At 41.7% G+C, this 19,540-nt stretch overlaps 1 protein-coding gene across 6 annotated transcripts in view; it reads right to left on the minus strand.

Annotated features, from left to right (window-relative positions):
- The window catches only part of cacna1db (calcium channel, voltage-dependent, L type, alpha 1D subunit, b), a 75,674-nt gene that overhangs the window by 20,492 nt on the left and 35,642 nt on the right, over positions 1-19,540 (minus strand). The window contains exons 6-32 of one of the 6 annotated variants that reach the window (XM_076741894.1): positions 18,325-18,477; positions 16,482-16,678; positions 14,943-15,046; positions 14,496-14,665; positions 11,115-11,189; positions 9,209-9,296; positions 8,989-9,015; positions 8,303-8,463; positions 7,936-8,161; positions 7,634-7,841; positions 7,030-7,150; positions 6,777-6,891; positions 6,566-6,626; positions 6,367-6,427; positions 5,743-5,887; positions 5,498-5,627; positions 4,732-4,791; positions 3,401-3,507; positions 3,208-3,295; positions 2,951-3,058; positions 2,763-2,815; positions 2,511-2,657; positions 2,124-2,325; positions 1,685-1,843; positions 1,216-1,326; positions 768-845; positions 101-184 (exon numbers count right to left, since the gene is read on the minus strand). In XM_076741894.1, coding sequence (XP_076598009.1) covers positions 101-184; positions 768-845; positions 1,216-1,326; positions 1,685-1,843; positions 2,124-2,325; positions 2,511-2,657; positions 2,763-2,815; positions 2,951-3,058; positions 3,208-3,295; positions 3,401-3,507; positions 4,732-4,791; positions 5,498-5,627; positions 5,743-5,887; positions 6,367-6,427; positions 6,566-6,626; positions 6,777-6,891; positions 7,030-7,150; positions 7,634-7,841; positions 7,936-8,161; positions 8,303-8,463; positions 8,989-9,015; positions 9,209-9,296; positions 11,115-11,189; positions 14,496-14,665; positions 14,943-15,046; positions 16,482-16,678; positions 18,325-18,477 — 3,239 coding nt within the window. Of the gene's footprint in view, positions 1-100; positions 185-767; positions 846-1,215; positions 1,327-1,684; positions 1,844-2,123; positions 2,326-2,510; positions 2,658-2,762; positions 2,816-2,950; positions 3,059-3,207; positions 3,296-3,400; positions 3,508-4,731; positions 4,792-4,877; positions 4,938-5,497; positions 5,628-5,742; positions 5,888-6,366; positions 6,428-6,565; positions 6,627-6,776; positions 6,892-7,029; positions 7,151-7,633; positions 7,842-7,935; positions 8,162-8,302; positions 8,464-8,988; positions 9,016-9,208; positions 9,297-11,114; positions 11,190-14,495; positions 14,666-14,942; positions 15,047-16,481; positions 16,679-18,324; positions 18,478-19,540 lie in introns of all 6 variants that reach the window. The other 5 variants (XM_076741896.1, XM_076741895.1, XM_076741900.1 and 2 more) reach the window with 5 other exon arrangements.

The raw sequence follows: 19,540 nt of genomic DNA on the forward strand, positions 1-19,540 counted from the left end.
GTGAGGCTATGAAGAACAATAATGCAACCCGAGTGCAAAGCCCTCTGGCTGGGAGCATCACAGTAACACAGGCGTGTATGTCTGATAAATGACTACTTACATTGATCTCAGTGATGGCAATGTCAACCACGCTACCCACAACAATTAAGGCATCAAACGTGTTCCATGCATCAGCAAAATAGTTCTGCAAGCACAAGCAACAAGGACACACAGAAAGGAAGAAAGAGAGACAACAGAGCAAGAAAGAAAAGTAAAAAAAAGAAGAGCATTATGAAAGATAGAAAGAGGTGAACATCAAAAAGTTGTGATTTGATATAAGAGAGTGAGGTTGACAGTCAAATCCTTCCTGCCACTGAGACTGTGAGAGTTTGAAACTTAGCTATTTTATATCATAAATTAACTGTCTGTCGTTAATCTGTCTGTCGCCACCATTGACTTAAAACTAAACAATTCTCAAGATCTAGTCTGTTCGGAGCAGTGGCTTCATGTAATGCATTTGTTGGTATTTATGACTGTTTAGCTGTAGACACAGGCAGCTGATAAAAATTTCTCCAGCCCATCAGCATGTGTTTGGTCTATGGTGCTCATCAACTATTAAATCCTCAAGAGAGAAACTGGCTCAAGCCAACCTACAAACGTAACACAAAATTTAGACAGGAAGGAAAGGAAGGAGGAAACATGAAGGAAGGAAAAAAAGGAGAGTGGCAGCAGCAGTGGGAGAGCAGGAAGAGGGAATGACAGAGTTGTACATACTGACGTCTTTCTACCTGGCTGAGTATGATGTCGACTACACTGCCAATCACCACCAGGGCATCGAAGACGTTCCAGGCGTCCCCGACATAGCCCTATATGGCAACATGCACAGCCAGCGGGAGGAGAGGGGAGGGCAGGAGAGGAGGGAGATGCAGGGAGGTATAAGAGGTAGAGAGGTTACGGTGAGCTGTAATGGAGGGTGATGATGAGGAATTAATGGAAGTCACAGCCGGCGAGCAAAGAGCCCAACAGGTAAAGAGTGTATGAGGGCACGGTTAAAAGGAAAAGGGCACTGTTTTCAAATAAAAACCCACAAAGGTGAACTTTTCTAGGGATGGTCTAAAAGGAAAAACTCGAAACAGGATGATTTGAGGAACTGGTGGTAATTTGGCATATATTTGCAGAGAATGAGAGGAGAGGAAGAGAGGAGAGGAGGAAAGGAGAGGAGGAGAGGAGACTTACTCTGGGTTTAAAGGCGATGAGTTTGAGGATCATCTCCACTGTGAAAACCCCAGTGAAGACCATGTTGAGGATGTCCATGGCATAGTTAAACAGATGAGACTGACCATGGTGCTACAAAGAGACAGGCAGAGAGACTGATTAGAAACATGAAACATTTATTCATAATGTTTATTTCTGTATCTGTAGTCAGGAGTTGTCATACACATTTTGCTTTTTGTAGCACATAAAGGCACTTTAAGCTGCAGTAAGATATTACAAACAGAATTCTGTATATTACATGGAGATTAGATATTAATCTATTAAGCAGTTACATTTTGATGGTAGCAAGTGTTTTTTTATTCATATAAGACATGTACAGTGAGTTAGATCACTTCAAACTTAATCACTTTTTACATTCCCAGACTTATGCACTAATCATCGTCAGTGTGATGATGAATTTTACCTGAAGGACTGAAAGAAGAGCACTTACCTGAATGGCCAGACAAAGAGTGTTGAGGATGATCAGGACAAACATGACGTACTCAAAGCCAGTCGAGTTGACCACATACCAGAACTTGTACTGGTAGGGATTTTTGGGGATGTAGCGCCGCAGAGGACGAGCTTTAAGAGCATACTCCACACACTGACGCTGCGGTGGTGGTGGTGAGGGCAGGTGGTGGCAAATAAAGAAAGAGACTCATGAGCAAGAGAAACAGGCCTTCCTCCGTGAAAGATGCTGGCACCAATCAGTCATAAGATTCAGAACGTCTTTCATCAGAGTTGAGCAACATAGACAGCAGCTTCTGCAGTGTCAGTCTTATTTTTTAAGTTAAAACAATGAAAAGATGCATCATTAATTAGGCAGATCTTATTGGGACAGTTGCAAACAAACACATACTTATTAATTTGATATAAATAGATAGAAGCACCTGGTTCTTGTCCAGCTCGCAATTCTTGTACTCCTTCTCCCCCTGCTCCTGAAAGGTGACGATAACGAAACCAACAAAGATGTTCATCATGAAGAAGGCGATGATGATGATGTAGATGATAAAGAAGATGGAGATCTCAATGCGGTAGTTGTAGATGGGACCCATGTTCTCTTTGTTAGAGTCGATCGCCTTGTACAGTAGCCTGCAGGAGACATAAAATACAGAGAAAGTCAAGATAATGACCAGTAATTATTCATATCAACTCTTACTCTTACTCTCTTTTCTTTGTTTAAAGATACAGTGTGCTTTTAAGTGCACATTCATATACAGATAGTTGGTAGATCGAGTCAAATCTGAATTCCACCTCAGATGTAAAGCCATTCTTACGTGGGCCATCCTTCGAAGGTGGAGACAGTAAAAAGAGCCATCATGGCCATGAGGACGTTGTCAAAGTTGAAGTCACTGTTGTACCAGATCCTCTCCTTCACCATGGGCAGCGCCGCATCCCCGTTGTTGTAGAGAATATAGGTACCTCTGTGATTTAAAGGTGACATGTTAACAACATGTAGGCACATACAGAGAGACACTCATCCAGGCCAATGTCCAAAGCTGGAAACCATGAAGAATAAAAAAACTCACTTGCACTCATCTGGGCTGGACTTGGCATCATCGGTGCAGCGATAAAATTTCCCCTTTGTGAAAAAAAAAGAGACAAAGTCTGCGTTTAAGGCCTTCTACTTCTGTACAACTATTTTCTGTTTCACACCAGAAGGCTCTATTCACTAACTTGTGATCCCATTATCCTCTGTCTATCTTTCCCTCTGTACCTTGAAGAGCTGCACTCCGATACAAGCGAACATGAACTGCAGCAGCGTGGTGACGATCATGATGTTGCCAATGGTCCTGATGGCCACAAACACACACTGGACCACATGCTGCAAAGGACACACAGTTACACGCTGTTAGCAGCAATACACAGCACTGCATCATAAGGAGCATGCATGCACGCAATCCCACGGAAAACTAGACACACATACTGTATACAGACACACACTGGACCATGTTGTGTTTTTGCTGTTCTCACCTTCAGTCCTTTGGCTCTGTTAATGGCCCTGAGTGGACGGAGGACTCTCAAAACACGGAGAATCTTCACCACTGAGATAGCAGACGACCTACAGAAAAAGAGCAATGTTTATATATTCTGGAAAAAATACACCAAAGTTACTCAATGACACATTTCACCCAAGACATTAAAAAAACGACTGCAGGATACATACTGAATGCCAAATGAGACCAGAGACACACCAACGACCAGCAGGTCTAAAAGGTTGAAGTAGTTTCTACAGAACGCCCCTTTATGAAGAAACGCTCCAAATGCCGTCATCTGGACAGAAGAGAGACAACAGTCAGGACTAAAGAAGACAGATCACACACACAGACACATGCAGGAGGACAGCTTCAGGTCAGGCTGAAATGGGATTTAAATGACTGTTAATACTATTTAAATGATCTTTTACTGAAAATTATTGCTCAATTTTCAACATTTTGTCTGCGCCATACAGTTTTGTTGAGTCTATTTTTTTCTTCTGGTACTACAGATCCTCTTCCATTCACACTGATTTGGCGTTTCAAACATGAGCGTTCATGAGAACAAAACAAAACCTAATGCGATTTGCAGTTTCCTAGCTGATGGTCCTGCACTGAAATTAATCTGCAGTATTAATTATGTTGCATGATTATGTTGTTTGGAGCAAGCACACACACACACACACACAATCAGATCAGTAATATTGTGAAAACAAAAGTTTCAAGCAATAGATCATAAACGATGCAAAATGCTCAGACGAGACACGCGGAACATTATCCAGCAGCCGCTACACTCTCAGCGCAGGTTAAGAATGCAACAAAAAACACTTCGCATGAAACAAGGCCTTTAATCTTTCCCTGATGGAATTTTAGGCTTAAACCACAATACATGAGATTTACCTGGAGCAGGCATGCAGCGAGCAAAGGGGTAAGGCAGAGGATTTCACTTTCAGAGCAAAAACAGTGTAGTTGTCACTTATTTTTGTGGATTTCTTTAGGCAAATTGTTTGGACGTGCATTAGCCAAAAGAGACGAGAAAGAAGTGAGGAAGGGGGCACATCTGCAATCAGGCAGAGGGATATTAAGCTTGACGTTCGCTCAACTTCCTCTCTCCACAGTCCAGAATGTTTCAAATTTAACAAATATCCTTTTAGTTAAAGGTCAAAGTTAAAGAGTCTGTTAGTCGAGGCTGTTGACAAAGATTCAAAGTTTCAAAAAAGAGGAATTTTTGGGAACAGCCAAACAAACAGCTGTTCTCTGGAGAGCCACTGGTCCTTAAACTAGTCGAGGATGAAGAGGGGAGGTGGGTCGTGATGGAAAAGTGACTGACAGACAAAAAATATCTGACGACAACGCAACGATCTCCACGTTGACGGACTGGCGCCATGACAACAAGACAAGCAGGCGGCCATGTTGACCAAAAATTATAGAGACAAAAAAAATGAGGGGAAGGAGGACGTGTGCAGCAAGCTTGGAAGTGGTGGGTTGTTGCAGAGGCAGTGCAACAGTTTTTATTGTTTACCTTAATAAGGATCTCAAATGTAAACATACTAGTGAAGACATAGTCTGCATAGCCTAGGATCTGAGGAGGCAATCAGAGTGACATAAGCACGCAGGGTTACTGAAGCTCTACCCAGCACAGCACAACACAGCACAAAGGTCATTTACCTTCAACAGGATCTCAACAGTAAAGATTGCGGTGAAAGCATAGTCAAAATAACCAAGTATCTGCAAGAGGCAATGCACAAGTTCAAGTCATCAAGTCATTCCAGGATAACAGCACAGTGAGATACAGAATACAGATGCAGTAAGAGTCAAACACAGATGAAGCATAACTGTTAGTCTGTTAACGCTGCGTGAGGCAGGGTTTTAATGTTAAAGCAGTGTTACTGTTTACAGCTGATTGGATGAAGTTCTCACTGATTGCTCTTTTCAGTGATCCAGTGATTTTAATAAAGCTGTTTAACAGTTTACAGACATGCTACTAATATAATTAACAATGGCTCTGTTCTATTCAAATGTACCAGTGACAGGACAGTGTGACAGATTGTACAACATCAGGACCCTGAAATTGAATCAGTTAAGTGGATTTCAGACATCACGTATTTATTTATTTATTTTTCCACACCTGTGCTTTTCCTACTGTCACATGTCAGAATGTCTCCTGTGATAAAGGCTGACTGTCAGCTACAGGGAGGCAAACAAACCCTCTGAACACCATGAGTAAAAAAGGACGGGCAGCCTTTGAGGACAGTTAAAGAGCACAGTCCCAGAGGTCGTTTACGTACGATATTGCGAGCAGAGAAGCTGCGTATTGGGTCCTCAGCAGCCAGAGACACAGAGCTGAGCATGATGAAGACCAGGATGAGGTTGGTGAAGATCTGATGGTTGATCAGCTTATGGCAGAATACACGAAAACTAGAACAGGAAGTGAAGCAAAAAAGAGAGTGAAAGAGGCGCAGAGGCAGAGAGTGTACAGCGAGTGTAACAGCAGTCTTTAACTGTTTGTTGTGTTTCTGTATTTGTGACTCACGGGTTAGTGCTGCTGAAGATGAAGAAGGCGCTGCCCACCGGGATGGGCGGCGTCTTCTCTTTGATGCTGAGCTCAGACAGCCTCTGAGGACGAGGCCCTGAGGGAACTTCTGGGAGGTCGTCATTATTGTCATCATCGTCACACACTGAGAAACACCACACTCATTTTCATTCTTTTTCACATAACATTTTTAGCAGTGTTAAAGCACAAGGCTGTGTTTCGTCTCCTTTGTTTTGATCCATATTTTCACTCCAGGTGAGGATCTCTGCTGATTTGGCACTCATTTGACGTGTTATTGTTTATATCTGCAGTGAAATGGATAGATTTAAAATTCATTTTTTATGGTCTGTGGAGTTCTTTGAAGCACCTTTCTCCATCGTCTCTAATCACAGAATCACTTAGATACAGAATGATTCATTTAATGGATGGTGATATTGGTACATCTGCATAATTACTGATATGCTCTCTATCATTTTGTCCGCATCTTGTCCACAATTGATATTTATGCCACAATCCTAACTCAACTCCACTGTCTCTGCTGAAATAACACTAGTGAACTTCCAGTCAATTATAAAACAGTGAAACCAGATGAATTGATGAATTATTGGTTTGGGTCACTGTTACCTGCAGAGTTGATGGCTGGATACGATTCTTTGCCTTCCTCTAGCAACAGCTCTGCTGGAACCTACACACAGTGATCAAGTTTAGCATCATAAAAATGTACAAATACTGAGATACAAGCTCCAAAATATAATGTGCTTTAAGAAAGAGAAATTTATTACATTCTGTTAATTCTACAAATTGCACGATTTATATCTTTTACCTTGGTCTCTCCATCCTTGTTTTCTATTATTTCAAGTCTCTTCTTATCTGTGCTTGCATCCCTGTTAGGGACAGATAAAAGAGGGAGTAACTAACCAGGCAGAAGCCTATTTCCTCCTGCCAGCAGAAAGTGCTTGTGACAAATGTGGCGAAAGTCTCCAAAAATAATTGAAACATTAAAATGTGTAATATCAAGGCGTCCTAAGCTGTACTTGGCACTGTTCTTCCTCTTCTTGGCCTCTTCTTCCTCCTTCTGTGCTGTGTTGAGGCTCTCAGCGTCTGCCAGGTTGTCAACAGCGATGGCCAAGAAGACGTTGAGCAGGATGTCTGGTCATGTGACTTAAGCAGAAAACACTGGCCAACATGAAAAACCCACCTTGGCTTTAAGAATATAGAACAACTGCAACCGGCGGCAAATTAAAACACAACTTGCTCGGACATGCAAGTCCATGGCCAGCAGGATACAGTTTCCACAGATGAAAAGGATGATGAAGTAAATGCAGACCACCATTCCAGAGGAGGATGGACCGCCGTACGCCATGATGCCGTCATACATCACCGTATTCCAGTCTTCTCCGGTCAAGATCTGGCAAACACGATATACAGTGTTAGCCACTTCACTCAGTTTGTTCTTTGACTGATTTGAAGAAAACGTCTGCCTTGATTTCCAAACTGAAAAACTGTCACTTTGATGCCATCATATACAACTTATAAAGACACGTAAATGACAATCTGTTGCTATTTGTATCATTGTTGTACTCAAAGATGCTCACATAGTCTGTGCACCTGAGACCTCATCCTGCACTAGTCGATTAAATAGGACCCCACTTCTGGCTTTAAAACCTCACTGTATGGTTGAGTAGGGCCTGTTGATGTTCTTGCCATAAGTAAAAACATTTGGATTGGGTTTCTGTAGAGATATTTGTATGCTAGACGACTTGAAAATTTAATAGATTTCATTTGTGAAATGTCAAAATGATGGTCTCTTTGCCCAATCACAGAACAGTGGAGCGTTTTAATTGCTACTGTAGTGTATATTGAATTAGTTCAAGCCTGAGTGAAGCCTCACCTGGAACACAGTGAGCAGGGCTTGGGGGAAGTTATCAAACGTGCTCCTTTTGGTCACGGTCTCGTCAAAGTTGAACTTGCCCCCAAAAAGCTGCATGCCAAGCAGGGAGAAAATAATGATGAAGAGGAAGAGCAGCAGCAGCAGGGAGGCGATGGACTTCATGGAGTTGAGCAGAGAGGCCACCAGGTTACTAAGAGATGCCCAATGACTGGAGAGGGAAAACAGAAATCAATTAACAGAAGGAAAATGATTTGTACTATTTTAATGTGACGGAAACTAACTCATGGCTTTCAGCTGCTCACCGTGTGACCTTGAAGATCCTAAGGAGTCGTACGCAGCGAAAAACAGAGATGCCCAGCGGAGACATAATGGCCAGCTCCACCAGAATGGTCTCTACGATGCCTCCACACACCACGAAACAGTCAAAGCGGTTGAACAGGGACACAAAGTAGGCCTGCAGCCCCAAGCTGTACATCTTCACGAGCATCTCCAAGGTGAACATTGCCAGGAGAACTTTGTTGGCTACGTCTGGAGAGGAGAGGAGAGGAGAGGAGAGGAGAGGACTTACTGTAGGAGCAACCCATTAAATATCTCATAGTTGAAGTCAAGAAAACTGACCTGAGCACATGTTTTATAACCAAACAGAACAGAATGGAGCAAAATAGATACCCTGTACTTCAGTCAACCAGTCTGGCTGGTTGTAGTGCTCGGAGGCGATGGTGAGAGTGTTGAGGAACACCAAGATGATGACCAGCCAATAAAACGTCACCGATTTCACGGCTGCACGACACTTCCTGCGACAAAAACGGTTCCACCGTCGCCACTGACGACTGACAGACAAATAAATCCAATTTAGGCTCAATGGTGAGGATACATAGGGCCATATTCAGAAGAGTTTAATTTCAAAGTATGACTTAACATGCCACAATAGTAGAAAGTTGCATTGAATTTGACACATTTTGGAAATGACTCTTCTGACTTCATGTATATGCATTTGATTATAACATTTTATTTCTCACATATATAGTTACACAGTATGAAAAATGAAAACACAATATCAATATAAGTATGCAAATGGACAAAAACTAATTATAAAGAGGACTGGGTGGATTTTAGGTGTGTGAACAGGGAAAAAACACAAGGATGAAACTGTACTGAAATCAGGATGAAGTCTGCTTGTTCAGAAAATCAAACATGACAGACACTGGATCAACCGCCAAAAATGAGATGAAAACAATTGAGATCGGAGCAGTTCAAATACAAGGTACAAATGAGCCATGCAAGATGAGTTGAATCAAATAAATGAATGAATGAGGCAACTACCATGCAGTGTCATACAGTACCGAGGTACTAACCTGCACTTTGACTTAGTAATTTTTTGACTGGGGAGAATAAAAGATGAGGCAACTTTAAAAAACAGAGGACAACAACATGTGCACTCTGTGTTTGAGTCACATTTTTAATACGTAAAATAGCCGCTGTGTCCATCGACTGTCCTTCATCAGGTCAATAATAACAGGTCAACCTCTCTTTAATTAGCTCATCAGGAGAATAATAACAATACGTCACACTCACCACAGCGGCCCACAGCAGGGTGATTTGTCCTCCACTCCATTGGGATTTTCCGTGTTCACCGACTCTGTCTCACTGGTGGGTATGCTCGCTGTGGTGTCACACACACGTACACACACACAAAGTAATGTGAGATGATAAGGTGCCAAGTTAACAAAGAGGTTTAGGACAGATTTCTGATGGAGACAGGTTTCACCACTGCATTTCACATTATAACAGATTTTCCTATTGACACCCATGCATTTTGGGTTTGGCTTGGCTCCAGGCTGATGAAATGAGTTTACAGTCAAATGAAAAGAATGTCAGAAACTATTCTCCAATCTACTGTACAGAGAATCACACACTGGGCTGAAACTTTTACAAGATGTATAAGCCTTCACTATTGAAAAAAAAAAACCTCATTTTAGATCTTGGCTGTTGATTTTCCTAACAGTGTCTCCCAATTTTACCTTTTCTGGTTGTAGATGTGTCCTCATGGCACATAGCTTATAGGCCAAGTCAAACCAACGGAAAACAAGCACATCAAATGCAGGTGTAAATAGAAAATGCTGGAGTGGAGTCTGACATTCGTGAAAAGGAAATTCTTGCAGGTTTTTCCTGAACTATGGAAGATTTTTGTTCTCAAAAATAGAGACAGACGGTATCCAATTTGGGATGGACCCCTGGATCTTTGAGTTGCATCATGTGAAACCAACTGTCCTGTTTTGTGAATGATGAATTTGAAGGTTCCTGCAGTCACAATGAGTACATGCTGCCAGACCTGAGTCAAATTGGACCTTGTAAATAACTCTTGTCATTTTTAAGACAATTTATCAATTGAAAATTCCATCAGAATACAAGTATTGTCACTTTACTTGTGTTGAATGTTGAATCTTTGTCAGACTGATTGAACTGTTCATTTGATCTATGAGAACTATTTGGTCCAGGTCTGTATGCTGCAACAAGTATTAGTTACATAGTCACAGGGTTACAAAATACAGTATATTGAAATTCATATATACTGTCCATGCATAAAATACTGTCTTTATAAATGACAAATGAAAGGAATTCAAAATGATTGGATGAAGGATCTGAACACACACATACTTTGACACATCTCATTTGCAGTCATGAGATTATCTGAATGTATTTCTATGCATTGCTATATATTACAAGGTGTGTCAGGATTTAATATTTAACTGGTACTCAAATAAACATGAGTGGAATACATTTTGCTGGCAAAAAAGTTGAATTTCCAGTTAAAATGTAAAGAATGTCGAAGTAAAGCATGTCTCGTGGCAAAGAATAGGCTGAAAACATCTAATTTCACACCGATTTGTATGGCTTTGTGTGTACTATTCATCTAAAGCTAGGGCTGTTTATTGTAGGCATTAATGCATAATTCAAATTTAATTAAAACATCTTATATTGCATGTACTCTTTAAACTCTACATGGTAGTGTACATGTTTGTATCATTGAAATCATGTTCAAGATGATGTTCAGTCTCTGTTATATGAGCTTGATTTGTAATAAGACGTTGTTGTTCTTTAAATTAAAAGCCACACTCCTCATAAACTCAGCTGCTGCCTGATAAGATGGTGCTGCTCGGTGCACCCCCCCCACCACCAGCCTTTCATCTGCTCTACAGAGCGTTGATTCATTTCACTGGCAATTAGGACTTGCTGTAGGGATCAATGTGATGCAAAGGAGTTCAAAAATAATGGATGATAATGTGCATGTGTTGGATGAAATTAGTTTGCTTATGATATGGAAACAAACAACAGAGGGCACGCAAACACAAAAGCAAAAACAAAAGCATAAGCAAAGCACATGCAGGCAGGCAGAGGCAACCTCCAGGACAAAGATGAGCTGTTCTTATGAACATGCGCCAAAAAAACATCCCAGATGTGCGCACACAAACACATTTACCCTGTGTCTCTGTGGACTGAGTGAACCAGCCAAACTTCCCTTTCTTCTTCTCAGTGAGGTCAGCCAGTGTGACCCCTGGGTGTTACCAACATGCAGTTCACACAGCCAGACAGCAGAGGAAGCAGTGAGTCAGTACACAGAAAGAGAGAGAGAGAGAGAGAGAGAGAGAGAGAGAGAGAGAGAGAGAGAGAGAGAGAGAGGAACGAACGCAAGAGACAGCTGCAATACAAACTACAGTACTGACAGCCACCATGTCCAGAAAAACAACAAAACACATGTACAGGACGGACAATAACATCCTTCTGGCGTAATAGGCTGACTGCAGAGTCTGAGCCCGGACCAGGCTTCATTTTAGCTCTTCTTTTTTAGGTCTAATTTCTGAACAGAGTAACTATTACTACAATATTAGACAGGAAAGGATTAGCGATAAACAAGACTTCAGTAAGAACACAGAAGATAAAAGGCAGAGAACAACTGCTGGTGACAAGCGAGGAAGATATGACAAAACAAAAGGAAGAAAAAGGAGACAGAGGGGAAAAACTAATGTTAGCAGACAGGTCGAATGTCTACAGACGGTTTTAACAAGGCACGCAGACACTGCAGGAAACAAGGAGAGAAAGTTAGTGCGTCGTCTCAGGTGTCTAGTCTACAACAGCTGCAGAGGTAAAAGCAGGGAAATTCCAGGTACATACAGTAAACTGACTGCACTGGGAATGGTTTTAAGGCACTGTAGCAGTAATAAGAGGCGAGGGAGCGAGCAGCAGCACCCTGCAGGCCATCGGACTGATTCACGCACCTTTACTGTAACTAAGCCCCACCACACACATTCTTCCAGAGGAGCAGATGGATCTACACCCAAATTTCATTCACCTGCACATTCAAACTGATGATGGTCAGGACACTGTCAATAATTACACAACCAGGCTCCAGCTGTGGTCTTCAAAAGGTACTGCACAGATTTAGCAGAGCAATAAATAAATAAATCAATTAATCAACGCAGCACACCCACAGGTAATGTTTTCCATTATTTCATGCTTTCTTCTACAGTAGCTTGTCAAAACTTGCCCTTAGATTACCCACAATTCAACTCGACCACTTAAAACTGGCTCAGGGCACCTGGTGTCATATTGGCTTTTTATTAGTCATTATAAACTGCCTCATTAATGCCTTATTCTGGAGGTTTGGATTATTAAGAGTAGTATTCGCCAGGAACTGTTTGTCATGAGTACTTTACATGAAGTGAGACATTACTATATAATGTAATTTGCAATTTCAACACTTTCAAATATTAAGTCACACAAAAACAAACAGAGCAAACAAAAGATAAAAGTCATTCTTCTGACCGTCATGTATGTGTATGCATGTATACATATGTGTTTCTATGTGTGTGTGTTTATATGAATGTACCTGCTTTTTCACAGTCATGACAAAGCAATCAGCCTGTAAAGTAATAAGACAGAGTCTTGTGAGAAAGAGCTCGTCTCTGGATCAAAGCGACCCTGCTGTTATGGACGACAACTAGACACCCATAAATGATTTTTCGCCTTTGTAATTTCATGAAAAAGAAAAGACAATAAAAGAGTAATGGAGGCGTAATAACCGAGCTGGAAAGATAAATCTAATGATACATCTGAGAAGCAAAGTGCTGCTTAACCGGTGTCTAGACGAGCGTGAAAACATTCCCTCAAAGTGATAATATTGTGGAGTTTTGTGTCTCGGGCTGGAGAGCAAAGGAGTGAGTGAGCACATCAGACTGAGCTGCAGGAAGCAGTCAGACGGAAAGGACATCCACAAGGAACAGAAGTAAACAAAGACGAGGAGCACTGTCACAAAAAAGAGCAGAGAGCTTTACTGGCTACAATCCTTTAAAGCTCATTTTCAGGTTCATACTTTTATTCCAGGTGTCCACTAGAAACTGTTTATATGCTTTAGATGATGATTTGGAGATATAGAAATAAAACTGAGCTGAAGTGAATTGAATCACTTCCACAGGTGAGGGTGATTATGTAAACGGACGGGACAGAGACGATAAATACAATCGTTAGTGGAGCCTGTTTTCTGCACCTCTTTGGTTATTATTTCTCAGTGGATTGAGCGTTTTCATACTTTCACAGTATTTATGTAGCGGTTAGATAATCATATAAAGTATGGAAATCTGCTGTAGCGTAGACAGGGTCCATATCCCATAATAACAAATATGTCACGCAGAATCAGAAAATGAGCGACTGTAGGCTGCTAGTGCACAGCACACACCTGTTCCCTGCCCTAAACCTGGAGGTGCTACAACAAAACCACTGTAAATGTACTCTCTCACTCACACACACACACACACACACACACACACACACAACCAAACATCCACACGCACCCCCGTGTTGTCATGGTGACCAGCACACACAAGGCCGCAACACAGACCAAAAATCACAGCACTGCTGTCGCCCACTTCCTTAGTGCTACCTTGGCTGAAGTCACAGCTTTCACTTGCTTCCTTCAACAGGAAAGGGCTCACAACTCCGTCACCTGCACTGAGTTCATGTCTGCGGTCTGCAGTTTTCTAAGAGATAATCATCTGCTGTACTTGTGTCATGCACTGACCTTTATGTGTAACATTTACTACTGTACACACTGTGTGCCACCGCAGCACATTGTGCCTCACACACAAGTGATGTAAACAAACAGAATATAAACATTGTAGTTAATAATTCTGTCTTTTACCCATTTAATGGCAGCAATGTAAACTATAAAGGCATTGTTTAATAGCAGAAGGTAAAAACATGTCTGAAGAGGACAACTGTAACACTAAGTACTGATTTCTCAAATGGTGAATGTCTCATTTTGCTGCAGCTTGTTTTCTGGAATAATGATACCTGGATAAAGATATATTTTATTGAGTCTTGAATGCATCTTTGTGAGGTGACATCTGTCTACAGTCAGCAGCACGTGATCCCGTCCCTTTGTACCGGATGTGAGATTCGACTGTTTGCTTGTCAGCATGTCATTTCTAACTGTTTGTATGTTGGGGAGTAGTTTCATTTGGTCAACATCTAGCTATGGGAAAATGTCCTGTATTATTATTATTATTATGTATCAATGTGTTTCCTAACAGTCACACAGCTGAGGCAATTTGTTCCAGACGACATTAAAACATTTTCCTTATGACACATTAAAGGCAAAGCACTCGTGAGTGGAAGAAGAGTCAGTAGAAGAGTAAAGTGTGCCCTCCTCACTCGCCTCCTTTCATTATCAGTGGGATAAAGAGACGTGCAGCATTATTTAAAGGCAGAACAAAGTAAGGCTCGGTAACTCACACTTCTTTTTGCATTCCTCATTGACTCAGATGAGGATATAGGGACAAAATGAATTAAATCCAGGTTAACTCACGGTTCCGCTTGCCCTCCTCATCTCCCTCCTCCTCGTTCTCGGGGTCGATGTCCTCGGCCTGGGTGATCCAGTCCAGGTAGCCTTTTAGGTCTTCCTCTAACTGCTGCTTCTCACGTAGCTTCTGGAAATCTCCCCGGGCTTTGGCCTTCTCTCGCTCTTTGGAGAACTCTCTGGACAGGGCAGAGCATCACAACTGTCAACACTGAGCCTGATAATACTGTAAAACAGGGGTGCCTAAACTTTTTCCCTCTGAGGGAACCTTCACGACGGGCCACGGGCCAAAAGTAAACACCTACTGTATTGTATCATTAAGATGCAAATGGTACCAGCCACTCTGCCTATATCATATATATATATATGAGTCATACAAGTAAAAAAAACTCAAAATCATACACGGCAGTGGCAAAACAACAGCACAAAACAAACACCGGCTCACTCGAGACCTACCCACTTAACACACCCAAAACCAAGTTGAGAACAAAGAAGGATCCAAAGATGACCAGACTGACAAAGTAGACCCACGGCAGCTCGAAGCCCATCGCATCATTCATCTAAGCAGAAACACGGGCAGAGGAGGAGAAAAGAGGGTTACACGTGTGAGACCTGGTTTGTTGATATTTCATGTTTCACAATTGCACTTTAGACACAGTAGACATTTACAAAGATGAGCATAATTGAATATGTAGTATAATACCACCAAATATTTGGCTTGACAGCTAACTTTGTGTTCAAGTGTTAACAATGAAGGGGCTGCGATGATGGTGGGTGCCAACTATGTTTCACAGCCTCTGCCAGCAAAAACCACTGATACTCACCTGCACCTTTCACATAGATTTCATACGTTTCCACTATGAACTTACAGTTTGCTTCAAAGCACAGAAACCTCATCTTCCTTACTACTACAGTACTGGATTTTAAATAAACTGTAACTGACCAGAAGCAGTTCAAAGCTCATAATGTCCTTCAGAGGGATGAGATCTTCAGCTCGGAGCTGCAACTAAAAACTTGCAGGAGCTGTGACCACTAGAGGGCGCCATGTGAGAGACAACCGGTTTAGTCATGAGTGGAAGAGGTATTAGAAGATGAGGTATCTTTTAGTATATGACTGTGGTAAACGACCACACTGCAGAGCTGAAGTGCCTTTTAATAGAGCTGTTTGGCAAAGGGTTAAAACCACACGGCTGGGTTTTTACACAGGTCAAATAATCTCTACACACTTGACACTTAACTTTTCCTCACTCTGTGCACATGCATGCATTTCTACTTATATACTGCCTGTAAAAACGACCCCACACCAGCTGGCATTGCAGAGGAAACATAAAGTCCTGACTGCCTGCAGCCACAGAGGCAAGAGGTCAGATTTAATCTACCCATCCATCTATCCAACCATCTATCGCCTGTCTTCTTTCAGGTCTGTCGAGTCTTCTTCTTTCGCCATTTTCACAGCAGTATTAGCATGGGATTGCCATGGAAACGCATACATGCATAAGAGAAGTAAAGAGTGTGTGAGGGCGAGAGAAAGGCAGGGAGGATGACAGAGAAAGAGAAGGAGGGTGAGAGGTTCATTATTTCATAGATGAGGGTCTCCATCGATAAAAGGATGTGGGTGGGTTGTGATGAAAACTCATCCTGAGTTGAGTTTCAGCGCTGAGTGTTTTGGCTAATTAAAAGCTGTTGGTGATTTTTGCTAATGAGAAGCTGAGGGTTTTAAAGAGAGCCTGGCTTTTTTATTATTATTTTAAAATGCTTGTATTGCCCAAAGAAGGGTGAGGACAGGATTTATATGCAGGAGAGACAAGTGTCCGAATGTCATTTGAGATTTGATAAATGAAGCGCCTCAAAGACTACATAAACCTTTATTTTATCTTTTTTTCAAGACAAACATGTCATCTTGTTTTCACCTGTAATCTTAATTGGATTGGATTAATAAACCAAAAACATGGAGCCAAATTTGGGCTTTATCACAGTAACTTTGTGGCACATTACCCAGTAGAGAACGTCGGTCCAGCCCTCCATGGTGATGCACTGGAACACAGTGAGCATGGCAAATAAAAAATTGTCGAAGTTGGTGATGCCGTTGTTGGGGCCTTGCCAGCCTTCTCTGCAAACCGTCCCATTGAGCAGGCAATGACGGCCATGCCCCGATACCGCACACGGCGTAGACTCTTCTTCTGCAAGGGCACCTGAGGGCACAGGGTCAGACCGATGAATGTACTGATCTACAGTATTTCTACTGGTGAATGAAAAGACTAACAGAAAGCTAAAAGTGTCTGCTTGTCTTAGGAGTTTTTTCCTCATAGTATTTCTATTACAGAAAAGGATGATCATGCCACCGCTATCAGTGAACATCTGACCCCTGCTGTCTTCAGACACTCCCCCAGTTTAGGCTGTCTGAAGCTCGGTGTGCTTCTGCTGCGCTGACGCCTCTGCTTGGTAACAGCTTTTAAAATAACACCTTTCTCTGAGCCCTCACCCTCACCTTAAAACACCCTTTTTATTGAATTTCTTTCCTGCTAATTGCATTTGGCTACTAACTGTGCAAATTACAGCACTGTCGTGTCTACAAAATGATAGTCCGTAATACTGTTACGTCATCTCCTTTAACTGATTATCCCATACCTTGTCTAGCATCCTGTTACACTAATATGACTCATTCGTTTGTAAGACTGTATATTATTTTGCCAAATTTTTGCTTTCCTTTTCTCTTAATCCTTATTTTATGTCCTGTGACTGCACGTTCCTTTGGATTCCTCTGGAAAGTGACGAATTACAATCATTATCATAATTACACTTGCTCTTTATGAAGATAATCACACACAGTTATTACAGCACAGAGCACATAGAGGCCAGCAGTCCATACATCCCATCATACAGTCCTCTAGGATACACTTAATAGCTAGACGTTCTGTCATCTGCCATCATTATATAACCACTGCAAAAAATACCCCCACACCACAACATTTTAAACTTTCCCTCCATTTTAAAATGTCCACATTTTTGTGGACCCTTGTTCTGCTGAGGACACATGCCCCACCCTCCACCCTTCTCCACCTGCACCCACATAAAAACCACGAGCTAAGCGCTTCTCTCAGGGCCAACAGATCAGACACAAGCGAGCGGGGATTAAAAGAAGCTTCCATCTCGCTCTGTCATGACCCCTCGACTTAAGTGTACAATGCATCTCCTGACGTCCACAAGCAAACAGATCAGAGCAGATCAAAGCGAGAAAGAGAGGGAAAGAGTGGGTGAAAGGTGTGTGAGAGAGAGGAGGCACACTCAATGAAAACTGCTGCCATAAGCCCCTATAGCCCACCACTCGTGGTGACTTAAGCTGCTATGCTCCTATCTGTCAGCTGTTTGTCTGGTTTTGTGCATGTGTATGTTTGTATATACTGTATGTACATACTTGACGTTTATGACTCACAGCCATCCATCAATTTATCCTTACTTCTTGAATAATTCTGCCATATTGGCGATGCTAGAGTAAAGGTCAAACCTGTTTACATAATAGCCATAGATATTAGTCATTTAATCAGTGGATTTAATCCACCATCTGTTGTTCTGTCCTGTTTTCAGCAGCTTGTCACCATTCACATACAAGGTACATGTGTCCATTCATTCTCAGGGATTAAATCCTGCATCTATCCTGAGATGAGATGTCTATTCATACAGTGGGTTGGATGTGGGGCCCGATTTGAAAAGGGTTTAAAGGGTAAAAACAGAATACAGTCTGGCTGAATCTGTGGGGGAAAATCAGACTCAACAGAACGATACCAAAATCAAATAAGAAGGAAAAACACCAAAAACAAAACTCTTCACACGACCGTACCTGTTTGTATGACATAGCATGTGGCGTGCATTTTGCCAATGAAGAGCTCCAGGCCAATGATGGCATAAATGATGATGACAAAGAGGACCAGCAGGGCGATGTGAAGCAGGGGAACCATGGCTTTAATAATAGAGTTTAAAACCACCTGTAAACCTGCAAACACACACAGAGGCCAAGGTCAGAAATAAACACTGATATACAGGCTTTGCCAAATGTCAGTTGCCACCCATACGACAAAAGCAGGAACAGGATATTTGTGCCTTAACTTGATTAATGAGAAACCCTTAAATATGTGTTTATTTCAGCTAGAATAGACATTTATGGCCAATGCTGAATGAAACTCCAACGAACAATCCGACTCAAAATTAATGCACACAATGTCATCAAGGGAAGAATAGAAGCATCTCAAACTAAAAGAAAAGAATGATTGACCAATGTTTTGATTGAACGTAGCCTTTCAAGAATATTTACCGTCTAACTCCAGAAGTTTCAGAGTCGGCTGCAACTAACAATGATTTTCACTATCAATTAACCAGCTTTTTTCCCCAGATTAAATTATCTAGTCAATAAAATGTCAGAAATACTGAAAAATGTCCATCACAGCTTCCTAAAGCACATGGTGATGTCACTAAATTGCTTTTTCTATCTGACAAACAGTCCAAAACTTAAAGACATTAGACAAAGACAAGCAGCAAGTGCTCAGTTGAATAGCCAGAGCAGTGCAATGTTTCATTTTTTACTTGAAAATATGGTATTATTGGTCAATTACCAAACAGTTGCTGCTTTTACTGACTAATCAATTAATAAAATAATTGTTTCAGCTCCAGAAAAAGTAGCAGGCCAGCCAGAGTTGAGAAGATGGTAATTTAGCTGGCAGCTGGCACGAGGACAACCCTCTATTTATACTGCAGAGAACAAGTTTTCACACACACACACACACACACACACACACACACACACACACAAAGACAAACAGCACACAGAAAAGCAAACAGACAGACAGACACTCACAGAAACATGCAATCCAATCTATCAGTTGTCATAATGTCATTATCTATATCTCAAAGCTTCATAATGCCTCTGAAAGGGCATGAAGGCCAACAGTGGCGTCAGCAAACACGGCGAAACATCACAGCGCAATTAAACTGCATATACCATCCAACAAGGACAAACGGTAAACCAGAACAGAAGTGGAAATGTCGTTTCAGCTCAGTTC

The sequence above is a fragment of the Chaetodon auriga genome, chromosome 10 (genome assembly GCF_051107435.1).
Source record: "Chaetodon auriga isolate fChaAug3 chromosome 10, fChaAug3.hap1, whole genome shotgun sequence".
Taxonomy (NCBI): Eukaryota; Metazoa; Chordata; class Actinopteri; order Chaetodontiformes; family Chaetodontidae; genus Chaetodon; species Chaetodon auriga.